This window comes from Tympanuchus pallidicinctus, unplaced genomic scaffold (genome assembly GCF_026119805.1).
Source record: "Tympanuchus pallidicinctus isolate F22 unplaced genomic scaffold, pur_lepc_1.0 scaffold3, whole genome shotgun sequence".
Lineage (NCBI taxonomy): Eukaryota > Metazoa > Chordata > Aves > Galliformes > Phasianidae > Tympanuchus > Tympanuchus pallidicinctus.
In genome coordinates, this window is record NW_026294747.1 from 24,281,563 (window position 1) to 24,308,862 (window position 27,300).

The window sequence follows — 27,300 nt, forward strand, 5'->3', positions numbered from 1 at the left end:
CTCAACTCAGGACTGCAGTGTATGTAGGAGAGGTAAAACGCGTGCTAGCTTCCCTCTACTTGATTTTAGTGATTTCTCATGTACCTTTGGACTCTGTGTTTCTGTTTGAGAGTCTTGAGTAGCATCTAATATCTGTATTACAAAGATACAGCAGAGTTGCTTGAAGATACTCTGAGCAGCAGGGAAGTTAGGAGTTCCCAGTCTGAATTGTAATGTGGATCTTTGTTTTTGTTTTTTGAAAAGGACGCTTGGAAGTCCTGTGGAATGAAACACCTCTCCAGAGGTGGTGAATTAGCATTCTTTTCACAAAATTTCCCTTTTCCACTTTTTTCAGGTTAATGATAAAAGGTATCCTCAGGCCAAACTGCTTTTGGGACAGATGGGGGCATTACATCCTGCCAGTCGGCTAGCTGCTTATGTCACAGGCAGGCTGCGACCCACAGTACTTGATATCTCAACCCTCAGTACTGTGATCTCCAAGGTAGCATCCAGTGCTTCTGGGACACCATCAGTCCAGGTGCCCACAACATCAGCTCCCAAAACTACATCTTCCATCAGCACTACTTCAAACCCCAGTGTGACGACTCTGAAAGCTCTTATCCCACCACTGAGACAGATAGGTAGGTTGGAACTTATTACTGTATTTTAAATTGCGTGAAGGTAAAATAAAAAGCAAGTATACAGCATTGCTGTTGATTTCTTTGCAACAGTGCCTGCTGCCTTTGGCTGACTTGCCAACTAAGCTGCCTCTGCAATAAATAACCTCTCTAAAGCAGAAAGTTTTATTTTGACTTCAGAATAAGACTAGAGGTGTTGACTTTTAGTTATTTTACTAACAATACTAGAACATATTTTCAAGAAACAAGGAAGAAGGGATACAGATACCCATTGAGCTTCAATTTTTTGTTTTGAGAGTTTTCTTACTATGATTTTTTGATTGCTTCTCATCAAGCATTGAAATTAAAATGAGGGTTTAAAGTGCGAAAGGATTGCTCCGAGCTGTAGTTCCACAACGTTTGTTTTTCTGATGGTGTTGCACTTAGAATTGGAACTCATGTGACCAGCAAAGCTGCATGAAGCAGTGCAGTGAAATGCAAGATGTCCCAAGTCTGGATTAGCAAAAGAACAGATGTGCAGCCGATAACTACACTGGCCTGCAGTCTCATTGGATTTCACAAGCTAAACAGGGTTGGACTTAGTTCAGCACACTTGAAATTTTTTTCTTTATTTTGTCAGTTTTTTCTTTTTTTTTTTTTTTTTTAAAGGAAGGAATACCAGGAAAAGCATTTGGTACTTGTATCTAAGTTGGTACTGAAGTGCTTACCCAGCATGGCAAGAGATGAATTTGCTTTTAAATACCGTGTTTAGCATGATTTTAAGCAACAACAACAAAAAACATCGAAGAAAAATCTAGTTCCCAGCCACACATTTCTCCCATCTTCACTAAATACCTGAAGAAGTTTTGCAAGAGAAAAGGATGTTACCTGTGTCCTGGCAAAATGTTAACTTTGGTGAATTGCTCTGTTTCCTTCTGCCTAAATTTTCCTTGCATTGTAAATAGCTGTGTTGGTTTTCTCTTCCTATGATAAAACCAGTTGTGTTATGTGTTTATGCACTATTGAAAAGGTGGCTGCATTTCACTGATGGGTGAAGTGATCATTGCATATATATGTAAGTTGGGCTTACGCAATGGTCTCTGCATTGTTGTACTATGTATTAGGTTCTGTTTCTGATCTGTAGGCATCTGGCGTGATACAGATATGGCATTCTGATCCTTGGAGAGCAAGAGATGAAGGGAAGCTTCCCAGTAGTGATTTCTTCCTATTGGTTGAATTTGTCCCATGCTCAGATGCACAAATGTCACTGCAAAAAGGAGGAGGCAGGACAAAACTCTCTTCCTCCTTTCTCTGTGGCTTATATACAGTCAGAAAATCAAGAAGCAGTGAAAAGAGGAACATGGAAAAAACTACTACAGGAAGAGTTGGAGATTTAGAACGTAGTTTGAGCCTGTTATTGCACCTAGCCATTTGTTTCCTCATACTGAAATTATAATTATATATTCATAATTTCATGATAAAGAACAACACCTCAAGACCTAATTTTTTTGTATGACCAGGAGGAGATGCAATAGATTATGTGCATATTCCTAATATGTAAGTCATATTCAGGACTGCTGTGAAGGTTTCAGGTTAATTACAGGGTGTTCTTAAAGTGAGTGGAGACCCAAATTCATGATGAAATGACAATTGTTGTGCCTGAAGAACAGCAAAGAGAAATCTATTAAAATTTTGACCTGCAAGTTTTTATTTGCAGCTGCTCGACCCTCACCTGGTGGTGTGTTCACAAAGTTTGTGATGAACAAAGTTGGAGTTCTGCAGCAGAAGATTCCTTCAGTGAGCACATGCCAGCCTCTGTCAGGGCCACAGAAGCTCAGTATCAGTCCTACACCAATAATGGTTGTCACCCCTGTGGTTCCCACAAGTCTGTCTCCAGCTCACTGCACTATCTCTCCTGGGGTCACTACAGCCACCACCACTTTTCCTGTAACTGTAGAAAGTACCAGTGTGGCACCATCTACTGTGTCTGCTCCTAGCCAAACAAGAGCTAGTGAACCTGCCTCCTCTCCTCCTGCAATTACAGTCACAGGTGCTTCTGCAACACCTGGAACCAACACTTGCACCACTTCCTCATCTGCCACTCCTACCACCACTGTGAACGTAACCAAAGCAACTGTGGTTGCTGCCCCAGTACCAACTCTGTCACTCCCTACTGTAGTAACAGCATCAACAATTACTTGTCCTGTTATCACAACATCCCCTTCTACAGTTGTTCTAACAACTGCAGTGGCTACGTCTGCGGTGACCACGCCAGCTTCCTCTGTCAGCTCTGTTCCGATAATATTGTCAGGAGTGAAGTCAGCTCCTTCAATAGCTCCAAAAAGAGGTAAGACTTGTCTGCTTCAGCCTACTGTTGCAAATGCTCGCTTTTTTCTTTCCTCATTCATTGTTGGGACATGGTATGCAATTGCAGAACCCAATTTAAGTGTAGACTCACATGTCTCACCGTTATTTCCAAAATGGAATAAAAAATGTAGTTTCTTAAATGGCCTGTTTTATTCCAACCTAGCCAAAACTACTAGAGAAGGGAAAAAAAAAAGGTCGTTATCTGGTCAGTATCTGCTATGAAACGAGCTTGAAGTCTCCCATTGTTTCTTGGCTGATAGAAATGTGTAGCACAGTTATTGCTGTGACTGCTATGATTTCACTGTTAGTATAGAATTGAAGAAGTAGGTGTAGAATTATCTTTTCAGTGTTACTTGGGAGTTTTCTGAGTCATGGTTGACAACTAGACATGCATCTAAAGATCCAGTTGTTTCTAAAACATCTGTGCTTGATTTAAGAATAATGCCTGATTTATAGTATGTTTTCTTAACCTGATTTTATGTAACTTTTGAAAATGTTTTAGAAGATGCTGCTCCTCAAGCGCAAGCTGTAAATAAGACTCCTCCAAAGATACCTCCTGGAACAGAGAAACGTGTAGGACCGCGACTGTTGTTGATTCCGGTGCCTCAGACGTCCCCTGCTTTGCGACCATTAAACAACGTGCAACTTCCTCAGAAACAGAGAATGGTTCTTCAGCCTCTCAGAAGCCCTGGTGGTGTGAACCTGTTCAGGCATCCTAATGGACAGATAATTCAGCTTGTCCCACTGCAGCATTTTCGAGCTCCGGGTGCCCAGCCCAGTGCCCAGCCTAACGTGCAGCAGCCAGTGATGTTCCGCAATCCAGGTACAAAGTCCAGGGTTTCTTTCTTGGCTGACTGTTGTGTTACTTAGATTTGTCACACCACGTTTCTATCTGTGATGCTTATCATACTGAAAGTAACAGAGCAGGGTGTGAGTAAAGACTGTTTAGTGTAATTACCCAGAAGTAATGCAACTTCAGCCCATCTAAGATGCAGAAAGTGCAATTAGCAGTTAAATTACCAACACTTGGGAGTTCTTCACAGCAGCTAAAAGGGTCCATGTGTGTGACAAAGGAGCCCTAGTCACTGTATTATCACTTAAATTATCTCCTAATTCAGAAATCATACTTGCTGGAGATGCTTTGAAAGAGAACAAGCTGTTAGCTGTGTCTCATTGGACTGAAGTTCTTTCTGCTCTGAGGACTTGGCCTGTTACAGGAGAAACGTGCTGCCAGTGGTCTTATTTTTCTTGTTTTAAAAGGAGTTTTGAGTATCTAATCAAATGCACTGATGGGTTTGTTAAGTTGGAAAAGATTGTGGTATAATCACGTGATTTTGTCATATTTTTTCTCTGTGGAAGTTTTTACGGGAAGAAGAAAGAAAAAGATTAAACATTCGTCTTTTACTTAAGAGTAATCCCCATTTCCCTGTTTTCTGTAAGTGGGGAAGAATAAAATGGAAAGAATCTCAGCAAAATACAGTGCTTTCTTCAATTAAAAAAAAAACGATGCTATAGCTTACCATTACATCTGTTCATTCCAGAGTGACCACCTCATTATTTTTTTAAGATGTTCTGTGTAGAAACTGAACAGTTTACTTTATGCAGCATCCATTTTTTCACTGAGAAATTGTTATGATGCTGGTTACATTACAATCTATGAGAATGCTGGCTGCTTCTGGTACAGCATCAAGTGCTAAAAGAAAATCATATGGGCAAGTATAAGCTGATATTTTCTTTCCTTCACAGGATCTGTTGTAGGAATTCGGTTGCCTACACCTGCTAAGCCTCCCGAGCCACCTGTATCTTCTGCTTCCTCTGTGTCTTCCACTCCTTCTGTCACAAATTCAACTGTACAAACTGCAGGACCCAAGTCATCCTCTAGGTCCACTCCAGCTACTCAAGCATCTTCTCCTTCTCCTTCAGTAACAAGATACGTGTCACAAACAGGCGCTGTGACTCTGAAGATCTCACCTGCTACTACTAATGTGACAAATCAAACCACCAGTGAATCAAAAATAACTAGCAACTCAGGTGTTCAGCCATCTTCGAATGCTAATGTCTTACCTTTACAATCTGGTAGTTTTGCTTTACTTCAGCTCCCAGGACAGAAGACTGTACCAAACTCCATTCTTCACCATTTTGCATCTCTGCAGATGAAGAAGGACTCCAAGAAAATAAGCCAGAAAGATGACTCAGGTGCTGCTCAGCAAGCAGAAACAGAGAAGGATTTGCACGCAGAGGAGAGTGAAGTTGCAGAGTCTGAGGCCGCAGAGTCAAGTGGCAAAAAAGAAGAAAAGGAGGTGTCAGTAAACCAGTCAAATAATGTTGAAGGATCAGTGTCTCGAACAATCACACCTGTTGAAAGTTTCACTGCTTTAGAGGCATTTGAGAAGGATTCAAAGGTGCTTGAGGGTTCTGGTGATGATGGCCCCTCTCTTCAGAATGATGTTTCCACAGATGTTATATCTTCTGACCATTCATACATCAGTGAAAAGCCAAATGATGAGGAAGCAGTCACAGATGAGAAAAAGGATTTGGTCTGTTCTGAAAATGTAGGGGCTGTTTCAGCTAACTCTGAAACAGTTTGTGAATCATTAGAATATTCTCTAGTTGCTCCTCTCAATGATGTACATCCACAGGGTCTCAAGGATCAAGAGACTGTACAGTTGAAGAACCATGGAAAAGACCAAATACATGCTGAATGGGAAGATAAACTAGTTAAGGAACAGGAGGATGAAGTGCAGGCACATATGAAGGAGAATAACAAAGCAAGTTCTGGGCAGTCGTGGAGGCAGCAAGAGCAAGATATACAGCTGGAGAACAAAAAAGAGCAGACAGGAACTGAACTGCCTCAGAACGAAAAAGAGTTCCAGGATGGTCTTGTGCAGCCTAAAGTGGAAGAAGAGTGCAAGGCCTATGCAGAAGCAGAAAGCTTAAGAGAGAAAAAGCCAGGCAACTCTGAAATAAGTTCTACAAAAGAGCAATGTAATGCTTTGGGAGATAAGCAGGTAATAAGTACCGTGGAAGGCAGAACCAACATAGCCACGCAGGAAAGCAGTAAAAACAAAGAGCAAGGTGCTGTTGATTCTCAGGAGGAGATCAAAACAGTTGAAGATACTGTAATACCTGCTAACAGTTCTTGGAGCAAAATATCCAGCATTGCGCCTGTTTCAGAAAACAAAAGTGAAGGAGCTAACGAAGCTGACAGATCTGATATAGGTGACTTCCTGATGCCTGGACAGAAGGCACAGGAACCCAGGCATCACAAAAAGAGCTCTACGCCCACTGCTGATACAACTGATTATATGGAAGAGGAAGATGATGATGATGATGATGATGAAGAAGAAGATGAAAAAACTGATGATTCTGCTGATGAGATGCTGGATGGTGCTTCTGATTTCTTAAGTGAAGAGGAAATAGATGTTGAAAAAGTGGTAAGTATTTAACTGTTTATGAAGGGACTTTTTTTAGTTGACCAACTATCATGTCTGAACCCATGGATTTGAAGGAAACAGTACAATTGTGTTCTAGGCTTCAGTTTCTTTAGAAATCTTAGATATGGCTTCCAAGTTTCTGACTTTTCCCGTCTTTTCTTTTTTTAATGAGTAGCATTAAGTGGCCTTTTAGATACTGTTTTTCAGTCTGAGTTACATTGAAACAGCTGTAGTAGAACTGTTGCATGTGATGTTGCTATTGTATTGACTAAAGCAACTTGGTTCTGCCTAATATGACATAGGATTCTAAAATGTACTAACCAGTCTGGTATTTCTCATATATTAAGCTGTTTCCTTTTACTCAGCTGTCATAGTTCTTACTAGTCAACTTTTGTTTCTGGAAGGAATGCTCAGATTGTTCCTTGAATTCCCCTTGAGCACTGAAAGCTGTCATTCTGTGTTTAGTAGAAAGGAAACTGGCTACAGAAGCCACAGAATAAGGGAAGTGATGTGGTTAATATTTGTAAGGTATGTTTACATTTTAATGCTAGTAGAGTTTCTGTCTGATTTCATTCAGAAGCTGAAGCAATCATACACGTAACTACTTCATGTATTTTTGGTGTATCAGAAATAGTGTACTGTTTGTTAAAATACACAGAGCTGGGTTTTTCTGATCAGTGTAAATGGACGTAAGAAATTTGCCTTTTTGGAGGATGAGATAGAAGGAGAAAGAGGTGAAAGGGGAGAAGAATTGGGGAGTAAATCAAATAAAATACGATAGACTATATTAGTGTTGTTAGAATGTGAAGCTCTAGGTATGTAATTCCAATTATGTAAAGTTCTTTTATCCCTTCTCTATTAACTTATGTCTACTATTGAAAACCAAATTAGACTTTTTCCTCTTATAATGATACCCAGGCTAACTCAGTTGAACCAGCAACCACAGCTTTTGAAGATTGTATTTTATTAAACAGAAAAAATAGACAAACCAATTGGTGTACCAGCTCACAATTTTCAGGTGTAATAGTAGCATCCCAGCTGCATGAAGATGATGAAAATGAAAGCATCTCTGATTTTTGGAAGCTCTTCCAATTTGCAAAACTGAGCTGTTGCTGTCTTGTGTTGAGTGGGGTGGTGACAGTGTGACAGTTCTGTATCTTCAGCAGTGTTATCATTAAGTTTAGAGAACTACAGCTCATAGTTGTCAGTTGCCCAATAAATCCTTCAGACAAAGTAGTCTTAATTATCTGTTGTTTACCAACAGATAATAAATACAGTGTCTTGGTCACAGAGTAGCCTGTTGCCAGGATTGATGTTTTAAAGATCTGTTTTTCTTCTGTCCTCTGAAAGAATGATAAAACTAATTATCAGAGATTCTAAGAAGAATTTGTTTTAGAAGAAGTGCATTTTGCATATTTTGGAAGTGATCAGTACAGTTCAGGGAACCATATAAGGTATTTTCTAAGTATTTACTATAAGTTTATACAAACTTGATTAAACTAGCTTTAGTTATAGAGCAGCAAGGCTGGGCATTGAGATCTTGAAGAGAAATTTTAAAAGCATTTCAGAATTTGGGTGAATTCTTGATGTGTCAGTGTGTGCTGCCTGCAGGTTGAGTTAATATGTCAAATGCCTACTGGAGAATTCAGTTTAAATCTAGATGAGTAAGTCTGTAGTCTTTTGCACGGGGTGCTTGTTGATAAGAATATATTTTTCTCAATAAGACCTGAAGCAGCCAGGAAGACCAGTTTGGGAGAATTGCAGTTAGGTATTTGTATTTATTTATTTTCTTATTACTACTGATGAGGTCTTCAGTAGATAACAGAATGAGGAAAGTACTTCTTGATTGATCATTCCCTTTCCTGTGCTCCTGAGATGTGCTGGTTATGGTTGTTTCTTTATTTCTTGAGGAAGATGGGCTGATTATCACTGGTGGCCTGAAAACACAGAACTAAAGTAGGAGTATGAAAGTGGGTTAGTGTTAAGCCTTCTGCATTGCTCTGTGTAGAACTGCTTCTAAGATTATTCCTCCTGAAAGACCTCAGAAGAGTTGGAGCTGCTCAACTCTTAAGAGTTACACTCAAGCTTTGTGGTTAATATAATTTGAAGGAGCTTAGAGAAGATTTCTAAAGAGTGGTTTAGGGATCCGAACAAACGTCTTCCTCAAGAGAAAATGGCGCTAGTTAAAGTGGCATTCCTGTGACAGAGAGTTGATCAAGTTTATGCTAGTTCTTAAGGTTGTGAAGACCCAGTATTGAGCGTGTATTCGGAGCAGTAGTCCTTTGTAAAGGACTGCAGATACCTGAGTCCAGTCCTTGTTAATGAGTAGACAGGTTTTTCAAGGTATTTTTATTGCTTCTTATGGAGGAATGTACAGGGTAGTAATTTTGTTTCAAGAGACAAGTATACTTAAAATACAGTTATCCAACGTAGAAATCCAGGCTTTTATGTTGGAGACCTTCAGCCCATTCAGGAAAAAAAATAAAAAATAAAAAATTGCTGTAATACTCCTCTAGCAAGAAGTTATTGTCCAAAAGCATTCTTACCATTGTAGTGAACCTCTTTATTTTAATTTACCCATCCTTGTCAGGAAAGTTTGGACAGCTGTGTTGTAGCAGACGTTTCTTTGATTTTGGCTTATGCCTCCTCCCCATAATAAGTTTTACTGGGGAGACACTGGGGAAAAAAGAGAATGCAGCCATGAAAGAGAGAATACAAAAACTCTTAACAGAAGCAGGCTGTTCAGCAAACCTTTTGAGTGGTTGAGAATTCTTAGTTACATTGCAGAGCTTCAGACAGTGCCTCAAACGACAGCAAGAATATGCTTCATGTAGACCATTTGCACTCTTGTTGGGATAGTGCTTACAGGACAGGCTGCGTTGTTATTGCCTGTCAGACTGGCTGAAGTCAGTTTATGTGAACAGATAACAGCATGAATTTCATCTGTTACATTTAGCTGTTAGAAACACAGAAGCACAGTGTGCATGCATCTCCACTAATACTTCTGCTTAGTGAAAATACTGACCGATCTGTCACTACTAGTTTGGAATCTAGGCTGATTTTAGGTATTCAGGAAGTAGTGCTAAAAAAAATCCCAGAGAACTCCAGTAAGATTCAGGATGATTGCTACTTACCTGTATTTTAGCTGTCACTGGTTTTTTTTTGTTTGTTTGTTTTGTTTTTTAGTAGGTTTCCCTGTGAGGTTTTCATTGCAGTAGTGACTTTCTTGCTCCTAATTTTGCACGTTGATGCCCATTAGATTGTTACCTCTTGCTAGCTCTCTGCACTTAAGAAACTCTTGTAGAATTCTCTGCTCAACAAAAAGATGAGCTCCTTAAGATGGGTACCTCTGCCCTTTTTCATTTTTTTACCTTGAACTGCATCAAGAGAAGCCTAGGGGTGATGATCCTCTGGGGTTTGGTGGTATGAATAAAACCTTTTAAGTATATCACTGCAAACAAACTAGTCAATGTCAGGAGCCTTTTTTTTTTTAATAAGTTCTGGTGCAGTCTCTGAGACATAATGTTAAATGCCTGCTCTCCAAGGCATTACATTAAACGGCTGCTTGTCCTGACCTATGTCACAAATCATGTGAATTGTTCATGAGTGGTTGTTTGTTTAAGCTAAGACTTATCAGGAGTTGTTCTGATAGTTTAATGCTATGGATAATAGAGTCCTATAGTCTTGTTTAATTGCTAGTGTAAAAGTAGCCTCTCATTGCCTGGCAAGGTATTTTCTTCAGAATGTTGTAGTAACTCAGTGGTTCTTAAAATTGTGATAAACCATTACAAGTGATGGTAGCACTGTAAGTTTAATAAGCTCAAGTGATATGCTTTTGGATGATCCGAGGTTTAGCAAATGCTGAGGTGTCCAGAGCTTTTGATACAGGCGTGTCACATGTGAGAACTGCAGACACTAGAGTACAAGGCAGATCCAAAAATGAAGGATTTCCTCTGGTAGTTTCTAAGGACATCTGTTATCTATCTTCCTTCTTATCACTGTCACACAAGACCCACTGCCATTAGGCAATTTGGTGTTCAGAGGGAAGTAGGCTGACAGATGCAGAAGAAGAGCAGACATGAAGAAGAATGTCCTTAGAAACCAGCATTGAAGTGCTGAGAGGGGAAAAGTGCTGATGTTTCTTTAGCAATTTTAGACTTTTAGTGCAGGATTGTTCCTTTTGTGTCCCCATTTTTTTTTTAAGGTCAGTGGCCTTTAGAAGCTTTATAGCTGCTGGAATGCATTGAGGATAACTTCCCAGAACAGATAGAAGGCCCAATCAGAGGAGATATGTTGCTGGACCTGTTGTGCACCAATGCAGAAAAACTTAACACAAAGATCAAGACTGGAGTTACAGTTTTAAACTAGAAGAGGCTGGATTTAGGGTTGATAAGAGGAAGGAATTTCTTGCTATGAGAGTGACAAACAGGTTGCATAGAAAAACTGTGGATGACACAACTAGGGAAAAAATATTCAGAACCAGATAGAGTGGTGCTTGGGGCAACCTGGTCTAGCAGGAAGTTTTGCTACCCAGTGCAATGGTAAGGAGTTGAAACTGGATGAGCTTTAAGGTCCCTTCTGACCCAGAAATTCTGTGGTTCTCTGAACTGTGGGACTTGCAGGAGAGCTAACATTAGAAAGGTGAGGCTTCCACAAGCTCTTTAGAAGTTGAAACCAGAGCAGAAGTCATTCATGCTAGGCTACACAGAGAATTTGGCCAATGGAGGATTATTACTATATGTGTTGGATATAGCTGATCTCGTGGCAGAACTTAAGAAGTGAACTTAGTTATATGTAATGGTGATGTATTTCCTAGTACTGGGAAGTCAGGAAAAAGAATTAGAGAGGAAAGACTTTTCATCCTGAAGCATTCTTGCCTTTGTTGTTAAAAGTAAGAAGAAAAAATGATGATTGTTCTATATATGTTTACAGACAGAACTTGTAAATTTAGAGATATGATGTTCTTAGTGGTCAGTGGAGAGTTACTCTGTCTTCTTTGAAAAATACACTATGCCTCAGGTTTTGAATATTATTTTTCTAGTTTAATAATATGTAAGAAGTTTCACCATGAAAACAACTCTAGCTGGATCATTTCTCCCAACCCTTTGGTTAACCCAAGGCAACTTGTCAGCACTCAACAGCTTTACCATGATAACGGTTCTAATAGAAGTTAATTTCATGGGTGTCTTTTTTTCCTCACTCTGAATCTTAGCATCTTTAGAGTGACCCTACAGAAACCCCCTTCCCTGCACAGCTTCACCCTCTTAAGAGAAACTCTATGCATCTCTTGCATGTGGAATCACAGGATAAAATTGGAACGCTAGAGAAGATATCTGTGGGTTTCCAACAACAAGGGAAGTTTTATGAATGACCAAGGGGAGCAAAAAAGAATTAAAGTGCTCATAGAGAATTTAGAGAAAAAAAAAAAGGCTGTGGAAGCAGCTATGTGTTCTTGTTTCCTGTTGAAGCTCCACAGAAGGTTCACTTCTAGGAAAAAGGTGTAATTTTAGTATCTTCCAACTTCTAATTTGTTTTGTTTTGTTTTGCTTACCCTTCCCTCCTCTCTTCCCTGTTAGCAGACCTTAATTTCAGACTCAAGTTTATATTCTTCAGTTTTGTGACCTTGTTCAAATGGGTCATTCTTTGCTTTTCAGTCGGGCAAATGGAAATGCAGTTCTGGCTTGACTGAAAGGCAATTTGGATGCATCTGTCTTCTTAAGAACCGAGCAACTTGATTTAAATCAAAATGAAAAAGCATTCACTGAAGCTGAATATTGACAAAGGTTGTAACAAGTGGATAAAATGTGAGAAGCTGTTGAAAAGTTGCTGTCTGTATGGATAAGTGATATTTGTCAAGTTAGATTTTTTATGGTTGGACTTGAAGTTTCTGGAAGCATACAGACCCACTTTCCAGGCATGCGGCAAAGCTGCACCCTGATGACAGGCAGTATGTGTGAGCTATTAAAATATATAGGGAGAAGTGAACGAAGGTCTCATCTGGGTCTCATTTTCAGTAGCCTCCATGTTCTGGATCTCAACTGCAGGCAGTATGTGGTTGGGCCTCTCCAGGTCCCAGCCATATGGTATCTCTTGACTTCATTCTTGCGCTGTCTACCCTGGGGAGTGGTGGTAGCAGAGCTCATGACCAGCCCCACAAGTTCCAAGGGATACATACTGCTTCATTAGTAAAGATGGTGTTTTTTCTCAGTGCTCTGCTCTCTGCTCTGCTCTCCAGCACTAACAAGTCTCGCTTTGTGGGGGAACATTTACAAGGTGCAAGCAATAAGGATTCTGTGGGCTTTTAGGCACAGAGAGTGACAGCAGTTCATTATGCTTCTGCCTATGCCAGTACCATACTTCTAAAGTCAGATGAGAATTTGGTTTAATTCCTCCTTATGCTGGAACTGTCACTTTTGAGAGAACGAGTGCAGCAGTTCTCCAAGGATAGTGGCTGCTCACATGAGTTCACTCTCCTTGCTCTTTTCTATCCCTTTTGCAAAAGATGTGATGTTTTAAAAGCTGGACTTTTAAAAATGACTTTTTTTTTTTTAAAACTGAATGGACTTTTATGGACTGACTACTAGGGAGTGTGCATAGCAGCTTGCTGAAGAGAGAATGCTTTTCTGCTTGGGTCTGGATCAGCTGGAGCTGGTAATCTGAGATTCACCTTCCTTTATTTCATTGGTAATTTCTTGATAGTTCACTGTTCAGGAAGAAGTCAGTTTGTGCACACATAGTAGTTAGGAGTCTTTTTTTTTTTTCTTTTTTTATTACATAGAGGACTTTATGTGGTTTCATTCTACTTGAAAACTAGAAGATTCTGTAGGCAGTAATGTGTGTGTTTATGTAGATGTGGTATGCACACATATATATACACACACATTATAAACACATTTACACTTTCTCTCTCTCTCTCTCTGCACATACACACTATATACTTTACTGAAGGCTATATTACCAACATAGGCATTAGTAAAGGAGGGCAGATAATTTTTTACAACAGTTGGTGTTTTCTGTAGCCACTATCACACAGCCATGGAGGATGTTATTGTACAAGACTTTGGAAAAAAAAACAGATGATTTTCTTTGGCAGCATGTAGTGGTCACTCTAATGGGGTGCTGGGAACTAACAGGGCAATTCACTGCACTCTTTACTGTGTCACACTGAAAGCTGTCAGAGATCATAGTCCTCTGTCAAAAAGGAAATCAGCAGCAAAGAGTTGCTCCTGGCTGTAAATCGGGAATGTTTCAGTTACCATAGCTAAGAACTTCACAGGTATAAATTTCATGAGTGATAATAGTAAGTATTCATCATCAACAATACGTTAGTTATGCTTTTGGGATAATTTAGGCCACTCTTATTTTTTATTATTATTTTTATTACATCACTATAGTCTAATCCATGTCCAACTGAGAAAATGCAATGCTTTCTCCTTTCTAATAAGTTTCCCAGAACAGCAGTGTAACTGTGCTCTATCACTAATGAGCTGCAGATAATCTATAAAACTGGCATTTATTAGAGGCCTTCTGGTACTGCATATTGCCTTTTTCATATTCTGTTCTCTAGTGGTTTTTGTGATTAACTATTTACATAGTTTCAGGTAAGTATTCGGTTCAGTGAAGGAGGAGATTACAAATCCCAAAAAAGAAAGAAGGAAGGAAAGACAGGAGAGAGGGGAAGAAGGAGGGTGAGGTGGAGTTCTTCAGGGAACTGAGACGAGTAGAACAGAGAATTGGAGATTTAATGGTATTTTCTTACTGTAGAAGGAGAAAGATCTGCATTCTGTAAGAAAACCCACACTTTATAATAATTAAATAACGAAAGCTGTAATAAAAAAAAAGTTGCTTGAATAAGGCTCATTTTGTTTGTGGGGAGGATAACTTGGTGCTGAAAATGGCCACAGGGTTAGTGTTTAACAGTTATAGCTCTGCAGTGGCACTCTTGCTCTGTCTTCACAGGTGATGATCAAGTTTTTTGAGTCAGTAGAGTGTGGAGAAATAGTACTTCTGAGGAACTTCTGAATATTTAAAATAATTATAGGTCAGTTTTTTAGAAAGAGCAAAAAAGACAATCTTTATCACCTAAGAAGTTTTCTATATGACTCAAAGAAGCCCAGTTTCATGATGTTCTGCCTGTTGCTCTTAGGTGTGAAAGCACCATTACCATACTATTTCAACTCAAATCAGTGTTAATTAGCAAGTCTACAGTAGATGGTTGTAAAGGTAGTTTGGCCTTATTTGAAATGTGGGCAGGAAATCTGTCCTCTGAAAGCTCTTTATCAAACTAACATTAAACGCACAAATGACAGAGGTGGATTTTGCTGACATGAACTTTGTGAAGTTGCTGTGTGAGGCTTTCCTCAGGTGACAGTTGCTTTACCGCCTGCTTAGCGCTGTTGATTGGGCGGTGTAGTTGAAGAGTGCTGTTCTCTAAAGGTTCTTAATGTTACAATGTTTTGAGACTGAAGTGCAACTTGTTTTGGCCTGAGCTCTATTGCTAAGTAGATACTCATTTTTAAAAAACAAAACAAAAACTGTTCCAGGATGCGTGTGAATACAGTGAGGATGACGAGCAGGTGGACATTGAGACCGTGGAGGAGCTTTCAGAGAAGATTAACATTGCCCGTCTGAAGGCCACAGCTGCTAATATCCAACCTTCCAAAGAGAAGTAAGCATCCATGGAGAGCACTACAGTTTTGTATTTTATTGCTGAGCTGACACTGAGTAAGCCTATTAAACAAGAGATTTCACGTAATGGTAAGATAAAGCAAGGCTTGCCAGGTTTTCCTAAGCGTTGGTGCATCTTGGTGTCTGTGAGGATGGGGCTGTCAGAACTAAGAGTAGATTTGAGGTATCTTTGCTTTTGTTTTGTTTTGTTTTTTAAATTTCTCTGTAATTGATTTGTTCCTGAGGATATATATCTTGTAATGTGTAATATTTATCAGTACCCTTTCTGCTGAATATTCTACTGAATATTATAATCGTGGTCACCTTGCTTTTAAATATGATTTTGCAAGCTTTTGTTTTGTTTATTCTTGCTGGTAGATTTCTAGGCAGGAGCAGTCATGGATTTCATCCATGATCCTGTAAATGAAAGCTTTGACTTTGGGACCACTGCCCCCGATGAAGAAAGCCTTTTCTTATTCGTATGTAGTCTGCCATGGTTGGATAGCTTGGCTCTTTTTTTATTCTGTTTTTATTTGTTGCTGCTGCTGCTACATTTGCATTTATAATGACAAAGCAAAGTAAAAACACTGTTAACTTTGAATAAAGTATGTGAAGATGGTCATGGCTATTCCTCAGCTGTATCAAAGTAAGGGAAAACTTTGAAGAACTTTATAAAAATTTAAGAAACAATCTGATGGGAATTAATCTGTGCCTCCCAGATGATTCTTCTTTTTTCCTTGCAGAGATACAGCTCAGTTTTTATTCTTAGAGAGCAACAGAGCTATGCTCTATCAGTTGTCAAGATCCTTCAGTGGGAAAACTAGATCGTATGTTTTGTACAAATAATTATTTCATATGTGTGTTGTTCTTTGTTTTCTTCAATGCCTGAGAAATAATATGAGGAAGCTGTTTTTATACGTTAGGATAGAAATGAAGGTGAGGATTTTGATTGGTTGGTCTTGGTTGGGGGTATGGTATCATCTGTGTTAATCTGTGTTTACAAAAAGAAGACAACAGCCAGAATACTATCTAAAATCAAATAGAAATACTTTCTGAAGTTAACAGACACTGACTTAATTTACTGTTGAACTGTGGACTAATTTCACAGCTTTTGGAACAGCTGATTTTTATTTTTTTTTCCAGAACGATGGCATTGAAGATAGTTGACTTCCTTGAGAAAGCTCAACAGTGTTCTGCTTTCATGTAGTTAAAAGGAAAAGTTTATTTCAGGGGATAAAAATGAGCAATTCTAGGCTGTTTCAATATACTTAACGAGGATAGAGTGCATGAGATGAGTAGTGTTGGGAAAAACTTTCTACCTTTCTTCCAGATACCATGCTCGTAATTCTTCGGATGAAAAATTAACAGAAAGTCCTACGAAGGTATATGCTCTCCTCTTTCCTTTTGGTATCACATCTCCATTTTAAAGATAAATTTTCATCTCGAGCTCAACTCCAATGCAATTTATCTACCTCCTGTGTTATTTATGATTAAATGCAAGAAACCAAATACATGTTGGGGAAGGGGGAGGCAGTAAAATCTCATTAAAGAAAAAAGGAGCGCAACTGCCATCGGTGATTTCTCACTCCATTTCTTGTACAGGAGAAATATCTGCCTCTTACTTGCTATTATGTTCTCTTAGGTTCTGTGATTTTGGTGTAAACAATGTCTACGGCACCCATAAAATATATAAGACAGTAATATGTAGGATTATACAGACTGCAGCATAGGGCAAAGGATTTCTGAAAACAGTTTAAATAATATGTCCTTAGGCAAGTTAAAGACAGTGCAGAAGCCTTTCAAACCTAAACTTGTTGCAGTCCTTCTGAACTTATGCTATATATTAGGGTCACTTTAAGGCACGTTTCACTAATTGTCTGTGATAACTGTCAGCAGTGCACCTGAAGTCAGGTTTAAAGCTGCCTGTTGGGAGGGTGGGGTTTGAGGTGTATTGTGAATTTGGTGAATGTTTTGCGTATTAGAGCAGACTGGTGCATACGTTTTTGCCTGAGATGAGGATGGGTTACAGGGCACATTGCCTCCTCAGTTATTATTCCCTCTGCCCTTGAAACTGACAAGAGGCCCTTCCTTTAAAGGAATTCTGCGCCCAACAGAAGAGCAGATGCAATTACAGCCTTACTTGTGCTCATTCTGCCTGTGAGGGCAAAAGAGTCAGCCTTCAGACTCCTCCTGAGGCCAGAGGACTCAGAAACATTATTGCTGAATCCGAGGAGTCTTTCTCCTGATTCACTGGGATTTGTAGTAGACCCAAAAATGATGTCAAAGTACATTAAGACTTCTAAAGTATTATTTCATCATGAAATAAATATAATAATTAAAAAAACTGTAGGAATAATGCTGAAAAAACCAAATCTTCAAACCTGTAAGGGTGGTCGTTACCTGTGAAGCTTTCTGAACACAAAACAAAACAAAATTAATCAAAATCAGAGTCTGACCTTAACACTGTCTTTTAATTGGTAGATGTCTGGGGTAATGAATAGCAACAGTGTCTTTTGTCTATTTGCTCCTATTTATATTTACCCATCAAACAAAATACAAACAAAACTAGTTTAATGTCAGGGAAAAAAAATGATGGGATGTTTTCATTTATTATATGAGTTTTGACAAATGGGGAAGAAACACTGGGGTCAAATGTGTGATTTTGCTGTAATGTTGTGGCTTACCTGTGTAGCCTTGTACTGCAAAAATAGAAAGCTTGCAGATAGAAAGGGCTGCTCGTGATTGTTTCTTTTAGGACTGATATGATTATGTTGGTCATTTTTGGTTGGTTGGCATTTCATGCTTCTGACACTGAGCTTTCATGAAGACATAATAAACGAATAGCATGATGTGATGTCTTCAGGTGTCTGGTGAAACATTGCAAATCAAGCATGCCTTTGAATAGTTTGCTGTTACATTTCCTTTTTTTCATTTAACTGGTCCATATGGTTACTTTTCCAGCAGAATCCTCCAATCTGGAGCAGAAGGCAGAAGTCTGAGGAAGAAGCTTTTGCTCATTACCGCCAGACACACACAGCAAATGAACGCCGGCGACGTAATGAAATGAGAGATCTCTTTGAAAAACTGAAGAGAGCTCTGGGGTTGCACAGTCTTTCCAAGGTGTCCAAATGCTACATTCTCAAGCAGGTGAGTATTTTGAAGCCTAGGTGAGGGAGCTTTAACCTGAACAAAGTGTCACGGAGTAGTTGAGTTTGGAAGGGAGCTCTGGAGGCCATCTGGTCCAGCCCTTGCTGAGGCAGGGCCACATGGCGGTTGTTCAAACCTGTGTCCAGGCGTCTTTTGAAGAGCTCAAAGGAGGGAGACTCCACAGCCTCAGAGCACAGGCTTGTCTACAATCACCCCCATCTTCTTTCTACCCTCCCTTCAAGTATTTATATATGTTCATAAGATCCCCTGCCAAGCTTTCTCTAGACTGTAGAGTCTCAGACTTCTCTCATCGGAGAGATGCCTTCATCATCTTGCGACTCGTTTCGATACACCCGTGCCTCTCTTGTACAAGGGAGCCCAGAACTGGACACTACTCTAGGTATAGCCTCACCAGTGCTGAGAAGACCGAAAACCACCAGTGCTGAGAAGAGGGAATTACCACCCCCTGCACTGTTGACAATAATTGGCTTAATATAGCACAGTGTGTTGTTAGTCTACTTTGTAGCAAAGGCATATTGCTGACTTACGTTCAACTTGGTGTTCGTTTGGACCTCCAGGTTCTTCCAGCTTCTACAAAGCTCCTTTTTAGTTGGGTGACTCCCAGTATATACTGGTGCCTAGAGCTGTTCCACTACAGGTGCACTTCTCAGTGAATCTCATGAAGTTCTTGTTGGCCTATTTCTCCAGCCTGTTAATTTCATTCTGGATAACAGCAGAACCCTCTGGTGTGTCTGCCACTCCTCTCAACTTTGTGTCACCTGCTTACTTGCACTGCCCCATCACATAAATGTCAGGAAACAAAATTTAAGTTGTAGGTCCATAATTATGTTTGTCAGCTGTACCCTGACATGGTGAGATAAAAGACTTTTTTCTTTAAAATAGAAGAACTTGAGAGGAGGGGTGACCAGTATGTTTATCACTTTTCAGCTTGCATTTAGGGAAAGCTAGCTTTATCTGATACACTTCACATCCTGATTCTGAGTCCTGCTTTCTCACGACGATCAGAATGTCTAAGTAAATTTCATAAAGCTTTATTGGGAGGAAAAATATTTTGTAATTTTATCTGTTCTTCACTTATGAATCATTTTCCTGATGTTTTTCTAGGCCTTTGATGAAATCCAGGGATTGACAGATCAGGCAGATAAGCTTACTGGACAGAAGAACTTACTGGCGCGCAAACAGGATACTTTGATTCGAAAAGTTTCCATACTTTCAGGTGAGGATGTTTTTTAGATAGAAACCACATGGAATAATGAAAGAAAGAAAACACTTTCAATTGCGGTACAGAGTAGAGTAATCTTGGGAGGATCTGGGTAAGTCATTAATGTTCACATAAAATTTAGATAGGCCCTTGATGCCAGGCTTGCCAAGCCTCTGTGTGATACACTCACACTGATAAGAAATGCTTTTATTTTCCTTAGTCCCTAAAGGAAATGTAGAAAGATCTCTGTGCTGCAAGACATAGGCCTTAGTTCTCGTTTACTGGGTATGTTTTAGTGGGGAAAAAAATTAATTCTGTCGCTGATTGCTTCCCAAAACAGCTTTTCTGCTCACTGCTTCGTAAGTATGCACAGTTATGTTCTTGGTAACATCAGTACCAAAACTAGCACTTGTACTGCCTAGATGGAGGAGGTAGCCTGTTGTAAAACAGAACTGCACTGTATTCTGAGCTGCTGCTCAGTGAGGAGATTTGAGACCCGTGGAATCACAGAATATCCTGAGCTGGAAGGGGCCCACAAGGATTTGTCCATGTTAGAACTTAAACTCTAAATTGTAAGGAGATCAGTGTAGTTATTTCACCTTGGACCAACAAACTGTGAGCATCTACAGAAAACATGATTTCTAAAAATCTTGTTTTGATGTGAAAATTGTAACATTAAACAATGCTGAGCTGTATGCGAGTTTCCTTTTAGATATTATTTAACAGCATGTATCAGTCCAAGAAAACTCACACAGCATACAAATAACACTGATAATCATGCTTATTAGGAAAGATGTGAGGTATTTCTCCAGAGATGTGGATGTCTTCCAGTGATACTTGTTGAACAGAAGCTACTGCACATTGAAGCTGATTTCTTCTTATCAAAGTTGCAGAGAAGTTCTAAAATGCATGGATGTTTCTGAAAGAAACAAAATAACTTGTACTAAATACGTATTTATTACTTTCTTATTTGAGTCTGCTATTTACTTGGTGAGGTTATCTACTGTAAAGTAGTTAAATCACGTCAGAGTGATAAATTTGAAGTTCCATCCTCACATGTTTAGGTTTGGGAAGAGTCTTTGGAAAGATAGATTAACTTTCCAATGATGTTTCTATAGGGAAGACAGAAGAGGTTGTCCTAAAGAAGCTAGAATATATGTATGCCAAACAAAAAGCCGTAGAAGCACAAAAAAAGAAGAAAAATGTCCAACCAGCAGAATCTGTTGTAACCTCACCTGCTAGCACACATCAAGAAGCATCTTCTGCTCTACCCAGAGATCTGAGCAAAGTGCCTATGACAAATAGAAGAGGCAAGCCATTGATACTTGCCAGAAAAGGAAGCCATGCCACAGGTGGGTTAAAAACAACGCACTTGTCACTGAATGAAGTCACCTTTTAATTTCATCAAGACTGAAGTGATGTTTGTTCAGAATGTCACTCTAGGGGGCTAAGGCTATTAGACTGCATGAAGAGGAAGTATGGATTTGTTTCTCGCTGCGTTGAGGGGGTTCCTGGAGCCTGTGTCACTTCTGAAGCGGCTTTCTAATCTCAGGCTCATGAACCTTCAAGCTGGCACTTCTTGCATGCCTGTGCTTGATGCTGGATTGCAGGGTGTCCAGGTTTGCCATTACAGGTGCTGTGCCAAAATAGTTGATCTACATGTTTCTTTTTTACAGAGAACACCTCATCCTCTCTGACCCTAACAGCTGCAAGCCTAGTGATGACTCCGCAGGGGCAGGTGCTCACGCTGAAGAGCCCACTGGTACCCGGGCAGGTAGCAGCTGTGCCCTCCACGCTCTTGCAGGCTGAATTAAAGCCTCGAACTGTCAGCAATACCGTGACAGCGCAGCCAGGTACGGTCATGTGAGAGCACGCTAACAGATATGCCATGCATTCAGAGATGTGCATGTCTGTTTGCATGGTAACATTCAATTTTTCCTTTTACTTTTGATTCTTTACAACTTAGTGAGGTAGAACCTGACTTTGATAAAATAAATTTTATATAATTATCACAATCAGTCAGTATGTCAACAGGTAAGTAAAATTTGTTAAATTTTTACTGTTTCCAAATTGGGGAGATAGGAAGTCTCAAGAAAGTAAAGGCAGAAGGAAAAACCGGAGATCACTTTCGTCACCTAACCTATCTATATTTATACCTTTTACCACTTTCAGATGGTACTACCGTGTAAAGTCTTGCATGGAAGTGTAAGGATTTTATTTTCCAGGCTTGACTGAGTATCTGAAAGGATCTTGTTTCCACTGAATTCCCATTCCCCTTTTTTTGGGTAAGGTATTGCTTCTGTGATGATTCAGCTGCCTGGATCAGCAGTTCCTGTCCAAGTAAAAGGAATCCTTACTAACTCTGCTATTCCCATTACACTATCAACTGTTGCTGGAAACCCAGTACCCTCAGCAGTAGTTCCAGCCCCAGAGTCCCATTCAGGTAGGCTCTTTGTTTTTTATGGATCTTTCTGCATGTATGTAGGGAAGGTTACCCTTGCAAAAATGAGGCTGAACTATTTTTCTTATTAGGAAGTAACAGTAGATGCTGTTGTCTGGGTTTTCAGGGGAAATCAGTATTAAGTCTTTTTAACAGATCAGAAGGTCCTTAAAGGACTAAATACAAGAGCTTTATTTTTGTGTTTTTTTGTTTTTTTTTTTTTTTTTAAACCCAAGTCTTTCTCTTTCTCTCTCTCTTTCTCTTTCTCAAGTCTAAATAATTCTTCTTACCCTCAGCAAACTAAAAAGAGTTGAGGCCTAGAACATGTCCATGGCATAATGCATTCCAGTAGGGAAGTTCAGTAAAAAATGATTGTGGGGCTGTTGAAAATCTTTCTGAGGGTGAAGATTTTGTTTTCCTCATGCATCCCTGGAAGAGCTGTAAGTGTTACAGTTGCTTCCATCTGTGGCAGCCTTCTGAAGGAAGGGACTGGGCAAGTGTTTTTTGGTTGTTTTTTTTTTTTTTTTTTTTACAAGTTGAAAGCTGCACTATTAAGATTTTGGCTCTTTGCTTAACCAAAACTGTGCAAGTTGTTTAAATTGTGAATTGCAGCTTATTCGAGAAAGTAAGCAAATGAAATATAAATAGGAATTATCTTGCCGTTAGTGTGGATCAGGATGGATTGTGCTTTGTTTGGTTTTGCAGAAAGTGAAGATTCATTCATGATGCCAAAGATTGTTAATGTAACATCCCTGGCTGCTGAAGAAGGCCTGAGTCTAAACCCGAACAGAAGCAAAAATTCTAACACGACAGCTGCGAGTACTCAGGCTTCTGAGAAATCTTTGGTGTCGCCTCTCGAAAGTAGGAAGAGCGACAGCATCCTTTTAGAAGAGAAAAACAAACCGTGTCCTGGAGACAGTGACGGAGAGGGAAGAAGTAGCACAGGTTCTGTGAAAGGTTTCTTTGAAAACAAAGATGGTTTTCCACAGCTCCAGAATGCATCGTGTGCAAAGGAACCTCCAGAGCCTTTTGGCAAAAAGCTCTGCGTTGGTGAGCTTGTAGGAAGCCAAGCCAGGAAGAAGGATGGTGATCACGGAGGGGAAAGATTGAAAACGAAAGAGCTGCCGTTTCGCAAGCTGCAGATCAAAGATTCGAGGATAGAAATGGAACTGAGGAAAGTAGCTTCTGCAATGGAGGAAGCAGAACTGGATGCAGGTGAGTTACTGAGCAGCATTGAGGAGAGTGATGACACTGATGAGACCCTCACTTCTCTGCTCAATGAGATTGCTTTTCTCAATCAGCAACTGAATGATGACGCTTCAGGTATGTCAGAGCTGCCCAGCGCTCTAGGCTCAGATTTCTCCCATGGAGACGCAGAGGCTCGCCGCGGAACAGCCGGTGATCTCACCACTGCAGATGGTTCTTCCTTCCAGTTCGGCCATCTGGGAGGCGCTTTTAAAGACCTTTCTGAGGTTCCAGAGGGCGGTGGCTCTTTAAGCCCTCTCTTGTTGCACCTGGAAGATGATGACCTTACTGAGGGGGACAAGAATTCTGGGGAGCCTTCATCTGAAGCAGATGTTCTGAAAATAGTAATCGGTGCTGAAATGAAGGATGCGCTTCCCAACCTGTCCGTAACCAGTGGCGGGAATGGCAAAACTGTAGCAAACTTGGCAGAGGCCACTGGTGTGACTCCACCGATTTTGCAGATGAAAACTAACCCGGAAGCTAGTAATGCTGACACTTTGTGGAGGCCCATGCCCAAGTTGGCACCGCTTGGCTTAAAAGTAGCAAGTCTGCCAGTGGATTCAGAAGGGCAGAGTGCTAAAGTGATGCCCTTGCTGGCACCTATAGTTGCAAAACTGGCACCCGCTGGGATAAAAACTTCATCTGTAAGCGCTCGAGAAGGACAGGATAACAAAACAATGCCTGCATTAGCTCCTGTGGGTACAAAATTTAGTAATTCTGGGACCCTACCTTCAAATTCAGTTGGCAAATAAGTGTGCGTATATTTTATCAGAGAGTGGAATGGAGATCTGGAGCAGTGCGAACCAATGGCTGTGTCTGGCAACCTCCCTTGTCTGCAACACTTTGTTTTCTGTATGGCATCAGCACTGTTCATCTGAGGGCAGGCCCCAAACTGAGAAATGAGTGCTATGAAGCTAAAGCATGTTGACGTATTTTTACCTCACTGTTGTATTCTGGGAGTTCTCATTCCCCTTCACAAAATATGGAAGATGATGTGTAAACCATTGCTGGGCACGTGGTATCCTTCCAAAATAGGATCTTCAAGGAAATAGTTGATAAAAGGACTGAGAAACTTAGGCTGTTGACAGAGATTTTTTTTTTCCCAGTAGACAGGCAGCTGTTTGTTGTTGAGTTAAAAATCAGGTGTATTTGGTTTTGTACCAGGCAAACTATCTATGCAGAAATGGAATTGTTCACATTTATTGTACCCAGTATTTTGCAGAATACAATGCATGTGCAGAAATGAGATTGCAATTACTGTCAGATTTGTTACCTAGAACAGCAGAAGGGAAACTGCAGATTGTGTGGAGGGCTGAAGTGAAGTGTTTCTGTTCCTTGGTGCTAGTGCTCTGTCAGAGACTCTTTGTAGTAGCTTATGCACAGAACTCTTAGTACATGGGAAGGATATTTCCCACTGTAATGAGAACTAGAACAGTATGTAAACTCTTAAAAAAATAAAAATACAAAAAATTGAAAACCCACCACTTTCACCTCATGCCCCCATCCAAATAACTCTCTCTTTGATGGTTCGGGCATTTGTAAGGGAAGAGTTCAGAGAGTAGAGAAGAATTTGGGTACCTCTTTGCTCCATCTCTAAATACAATGCTGAAGTAGCTGGAGCATTTTCCTAGTTCTCTTCATTCCTCCTACCATTCTTCAAGATGCATTTGGTTGCTAGATGTGTTAATAGGAAGTCTTTCTTCATGAAATACAGAACTGTATCTGGAACAGAACTGGTACAGAACTGTCAGGGCTGTTGGAGCCTAAAATAAATGAGTGAGGTGTATATTTGAATGTATATATGAAAATATGTATAGCTTTTCAACCTTACATTTCTTCATGAATTCAGGAAAGGTACTCAGAGGTTTCTCACTGCGTTTGCACAAGATGTGTATAGGAAAAAAAAAAGCCAACAAAAATGCTCATTACCAGGGAAATAGGGCAGTATTGAATCACAAGATGTATTTTTATTCTTCTCTGCCACTGCTTACTCAATAACCTGTAGGTGCTCTTTGCTGTCCCTCTGTAGGAGGTGAAGGGCCTGCAGACTGTAAAGATATTTATATTTTTGTACACGATTTTTGTTTTCATAGTTTTCTTGAAAAATGAAATTTTCAGCGTAGGAGAGATGATTTGTTAATGAGTGCATACACAGTCTTTTCCTATCAAGTTTGTAAACAGGAGTTACGGTGCGCTTGAGGGGCTTCTGAACTGCTCCTAGAAGGCAGAAAGCTTGGCCGTGAGAACGATACAGAAGATGGAAAATAGGTGGTGCATTTTGCTTTACATTTAGGAACATAATCCCCTGCCTTACTGTTCTGGCAGCAGCAGCTGGGATTTTCCCCTCCCTCCCATATTCCCAGTCTTTGGTGAGGCACTACAGGAGGAATCTCACCTTCCCGCACTGAGGTTGTGCAGTGCTGAGTGTTGTTCTTCCACAGTTGGAGAGCAGTGTTTGCTCTACTTGCTGTGCAGCCGTATGGGGTAAGCTGCAGCTTCTGGATCTATGTCTGCTTGGGCCCCCTAGGGGATGGTATATCTTGGGTGTTTGCTGGTCTTTTTTATGATTTATCTATTATGCTGTGAAGGAGAGGAGCCCTTATAGCTAGGTGTGCAAGCAAGTTACTTCAGAGCCTGTATGAATAAGGTGTCTTCACCTTGCCTCTCTAAGCGATGTGTTTTAAAGCAGTTACATGTATCTCATTGCTCATTGCTGTCTCATTTAAATGTTTGATACTAGTGTTATTTTCTTTGGAAGAGAGAATATATGCCAGCCTGAGAGTCATGCAGAGTCTTACAGTTCTCACTGGAATGCCTTAGAAAAGGGAATTAATGTGTGAATACATGTATTTTGCTTAATGTTAAGGATTTTAAACCTTGTTTTAAGTCAGTGGAAGTGTGGAGTAACTTTATCAGTTCAGTAGCATTACATCAGACATAAAATTATTTACCTGGGAATCTGGTTCTGAGCATTTCTAATAGGCTGAAGTTGTTTTTTTTAATAACCGATGGCAGTTTACTTTGCCAAGTGCTTTTATGCCCCCCTCCCATGCATGAAACAGCAACCAGAACGGCGGCGAACAGCCTCTCAAATCGCCAGTCACTGACTTCTTTCTGCCCCCTGCCCCTTCGTGGTCCCACCTGGCTGATGTATAACTACAGAATTGTGTTGCTTAAGTGCTTTTAAAAAGGTTTGTGCGTTGCACGCTTCTTTCTGTAAGACAGAGGAAGCGGCAGCATTAAAGCCATGCAAAGGTTATCTGAAATCAGTGTTCTGCTGTAGTAGATGTTTTGTTCACTATCAAGGTAACAGAAGGTGCTTGGAAAAAATGCTGGTTCCTGCATGTAGTACTTTAGGTAAGAACACACCCCAACTTTAGCTGCAAAAGGCAGTGATTGGTACAGTGCTGGGCAACAAAGCATGTTTGAAATGCTCTCTGTTCTTGCTTCTCCTTGTTTCACCATCTCTTGACTGCAGCTTAATAATTTGCTATGAATTTAAATGCTGCTCCCCCTCAGTCCCCCCCCACCCCTTTTTTTTTTTTTATTTCCCCTCATACTCCCATTTATTTGGAATATATCTTTTAAAAATGATGTATGCTGTCTTTTGAGGCAATAATGCAAGAATGTGACGTGAAATGAAAAGTTTTTAGAGTCAGGAGAAGGAAACCCCTGCAAGGCGCACATTCTCACTAGACCAAGAGACCTGGAGATTTTGTTTTTTACACACCTGTAAATAGACTGGAATGTTTTTAAGAATATAATGAGATGTCAGATTTAGCTTTTTTCCTTTTATATATTAAAATATATCTTTCCCTCTTTTCTGCTTTTGAAAAATTGATATTTTTGTAGAAAACTAACAGTACAGGACTATGAAATAACTGTATGTGAGGGACAAAGTGTAAAACTAAAATAAACCAATCAAGCTGAACTAGAAAGTGGCTCTGAAAGTTTGTTACATGGAGAGGGGGGTGGGGGGAAACAGTGGCAACGTTGTGGTGACATGAGCTCTGTACCCAAGCCAGCAACACACGTGAGCTCTGAAGCAGAAGAATTCCTGGTGATGCAAGCATTGCTGCTTGGTTCAGGTCATTGCACACACACACAAATTGCTGAAGATTAAGTCTCTGTGCTCCCTTCATGCTCCCTCCCCAATCCTAAATTCAGATTAATCTCTGCTAT

General features: G+C 40.1%; 1 protein-coding gene across 14 annotated transcripts in view; it reads left to right on the top strand.

Moving 5' to 3' along the window:
• MGA (MAX dimerization protein MGA) overlaps window positions 1–27,300 on the top strand; it is a 59,700-nt gene that overhangs the window by 32,177 nt on the left and 223 nt on the right. For 2 of the 14 annotated variants that reach the window (XM_052693079.1, XM_052693080.1), the window contains exons 14-25: window positions 335–620; window positions 2,314–2,943; window positions 3,466–3,786; window positions 4,710–6,397; window positions 14,941–15,065; window positions 16,395–16,446; window positions 18,026–18,211; window positions 19,337–19,448; window positions 20,552–20,785; window positions 21,110–21,286; window positions 21,724–21,876; window positions 22,579–27,049. In XM_052693079.1, the coding sequence (XP_052549039.1) occupies window positions 335–620; window positions 2,314–2,943; window positions 3,466–3,786; window positions 4,710–6,397; window positions 14,941–15,065; window positions 16,395–16,446; window positions 18,026–18,211; window positions 19,337–19,448; window positions 20,552–20,785; window positions 21,110–21,286; window positions 21,724–21,876; window positions 22,579–23,870 (5,256 nt within the window). In that variant the 3' untranslated portion in view covers window positions 23,871–27,049. The other 12 variants (XM_052693088.1, XM_052693087.1, XM_052693082.1 and 9 more) reach the window with 12 other exon arrangements.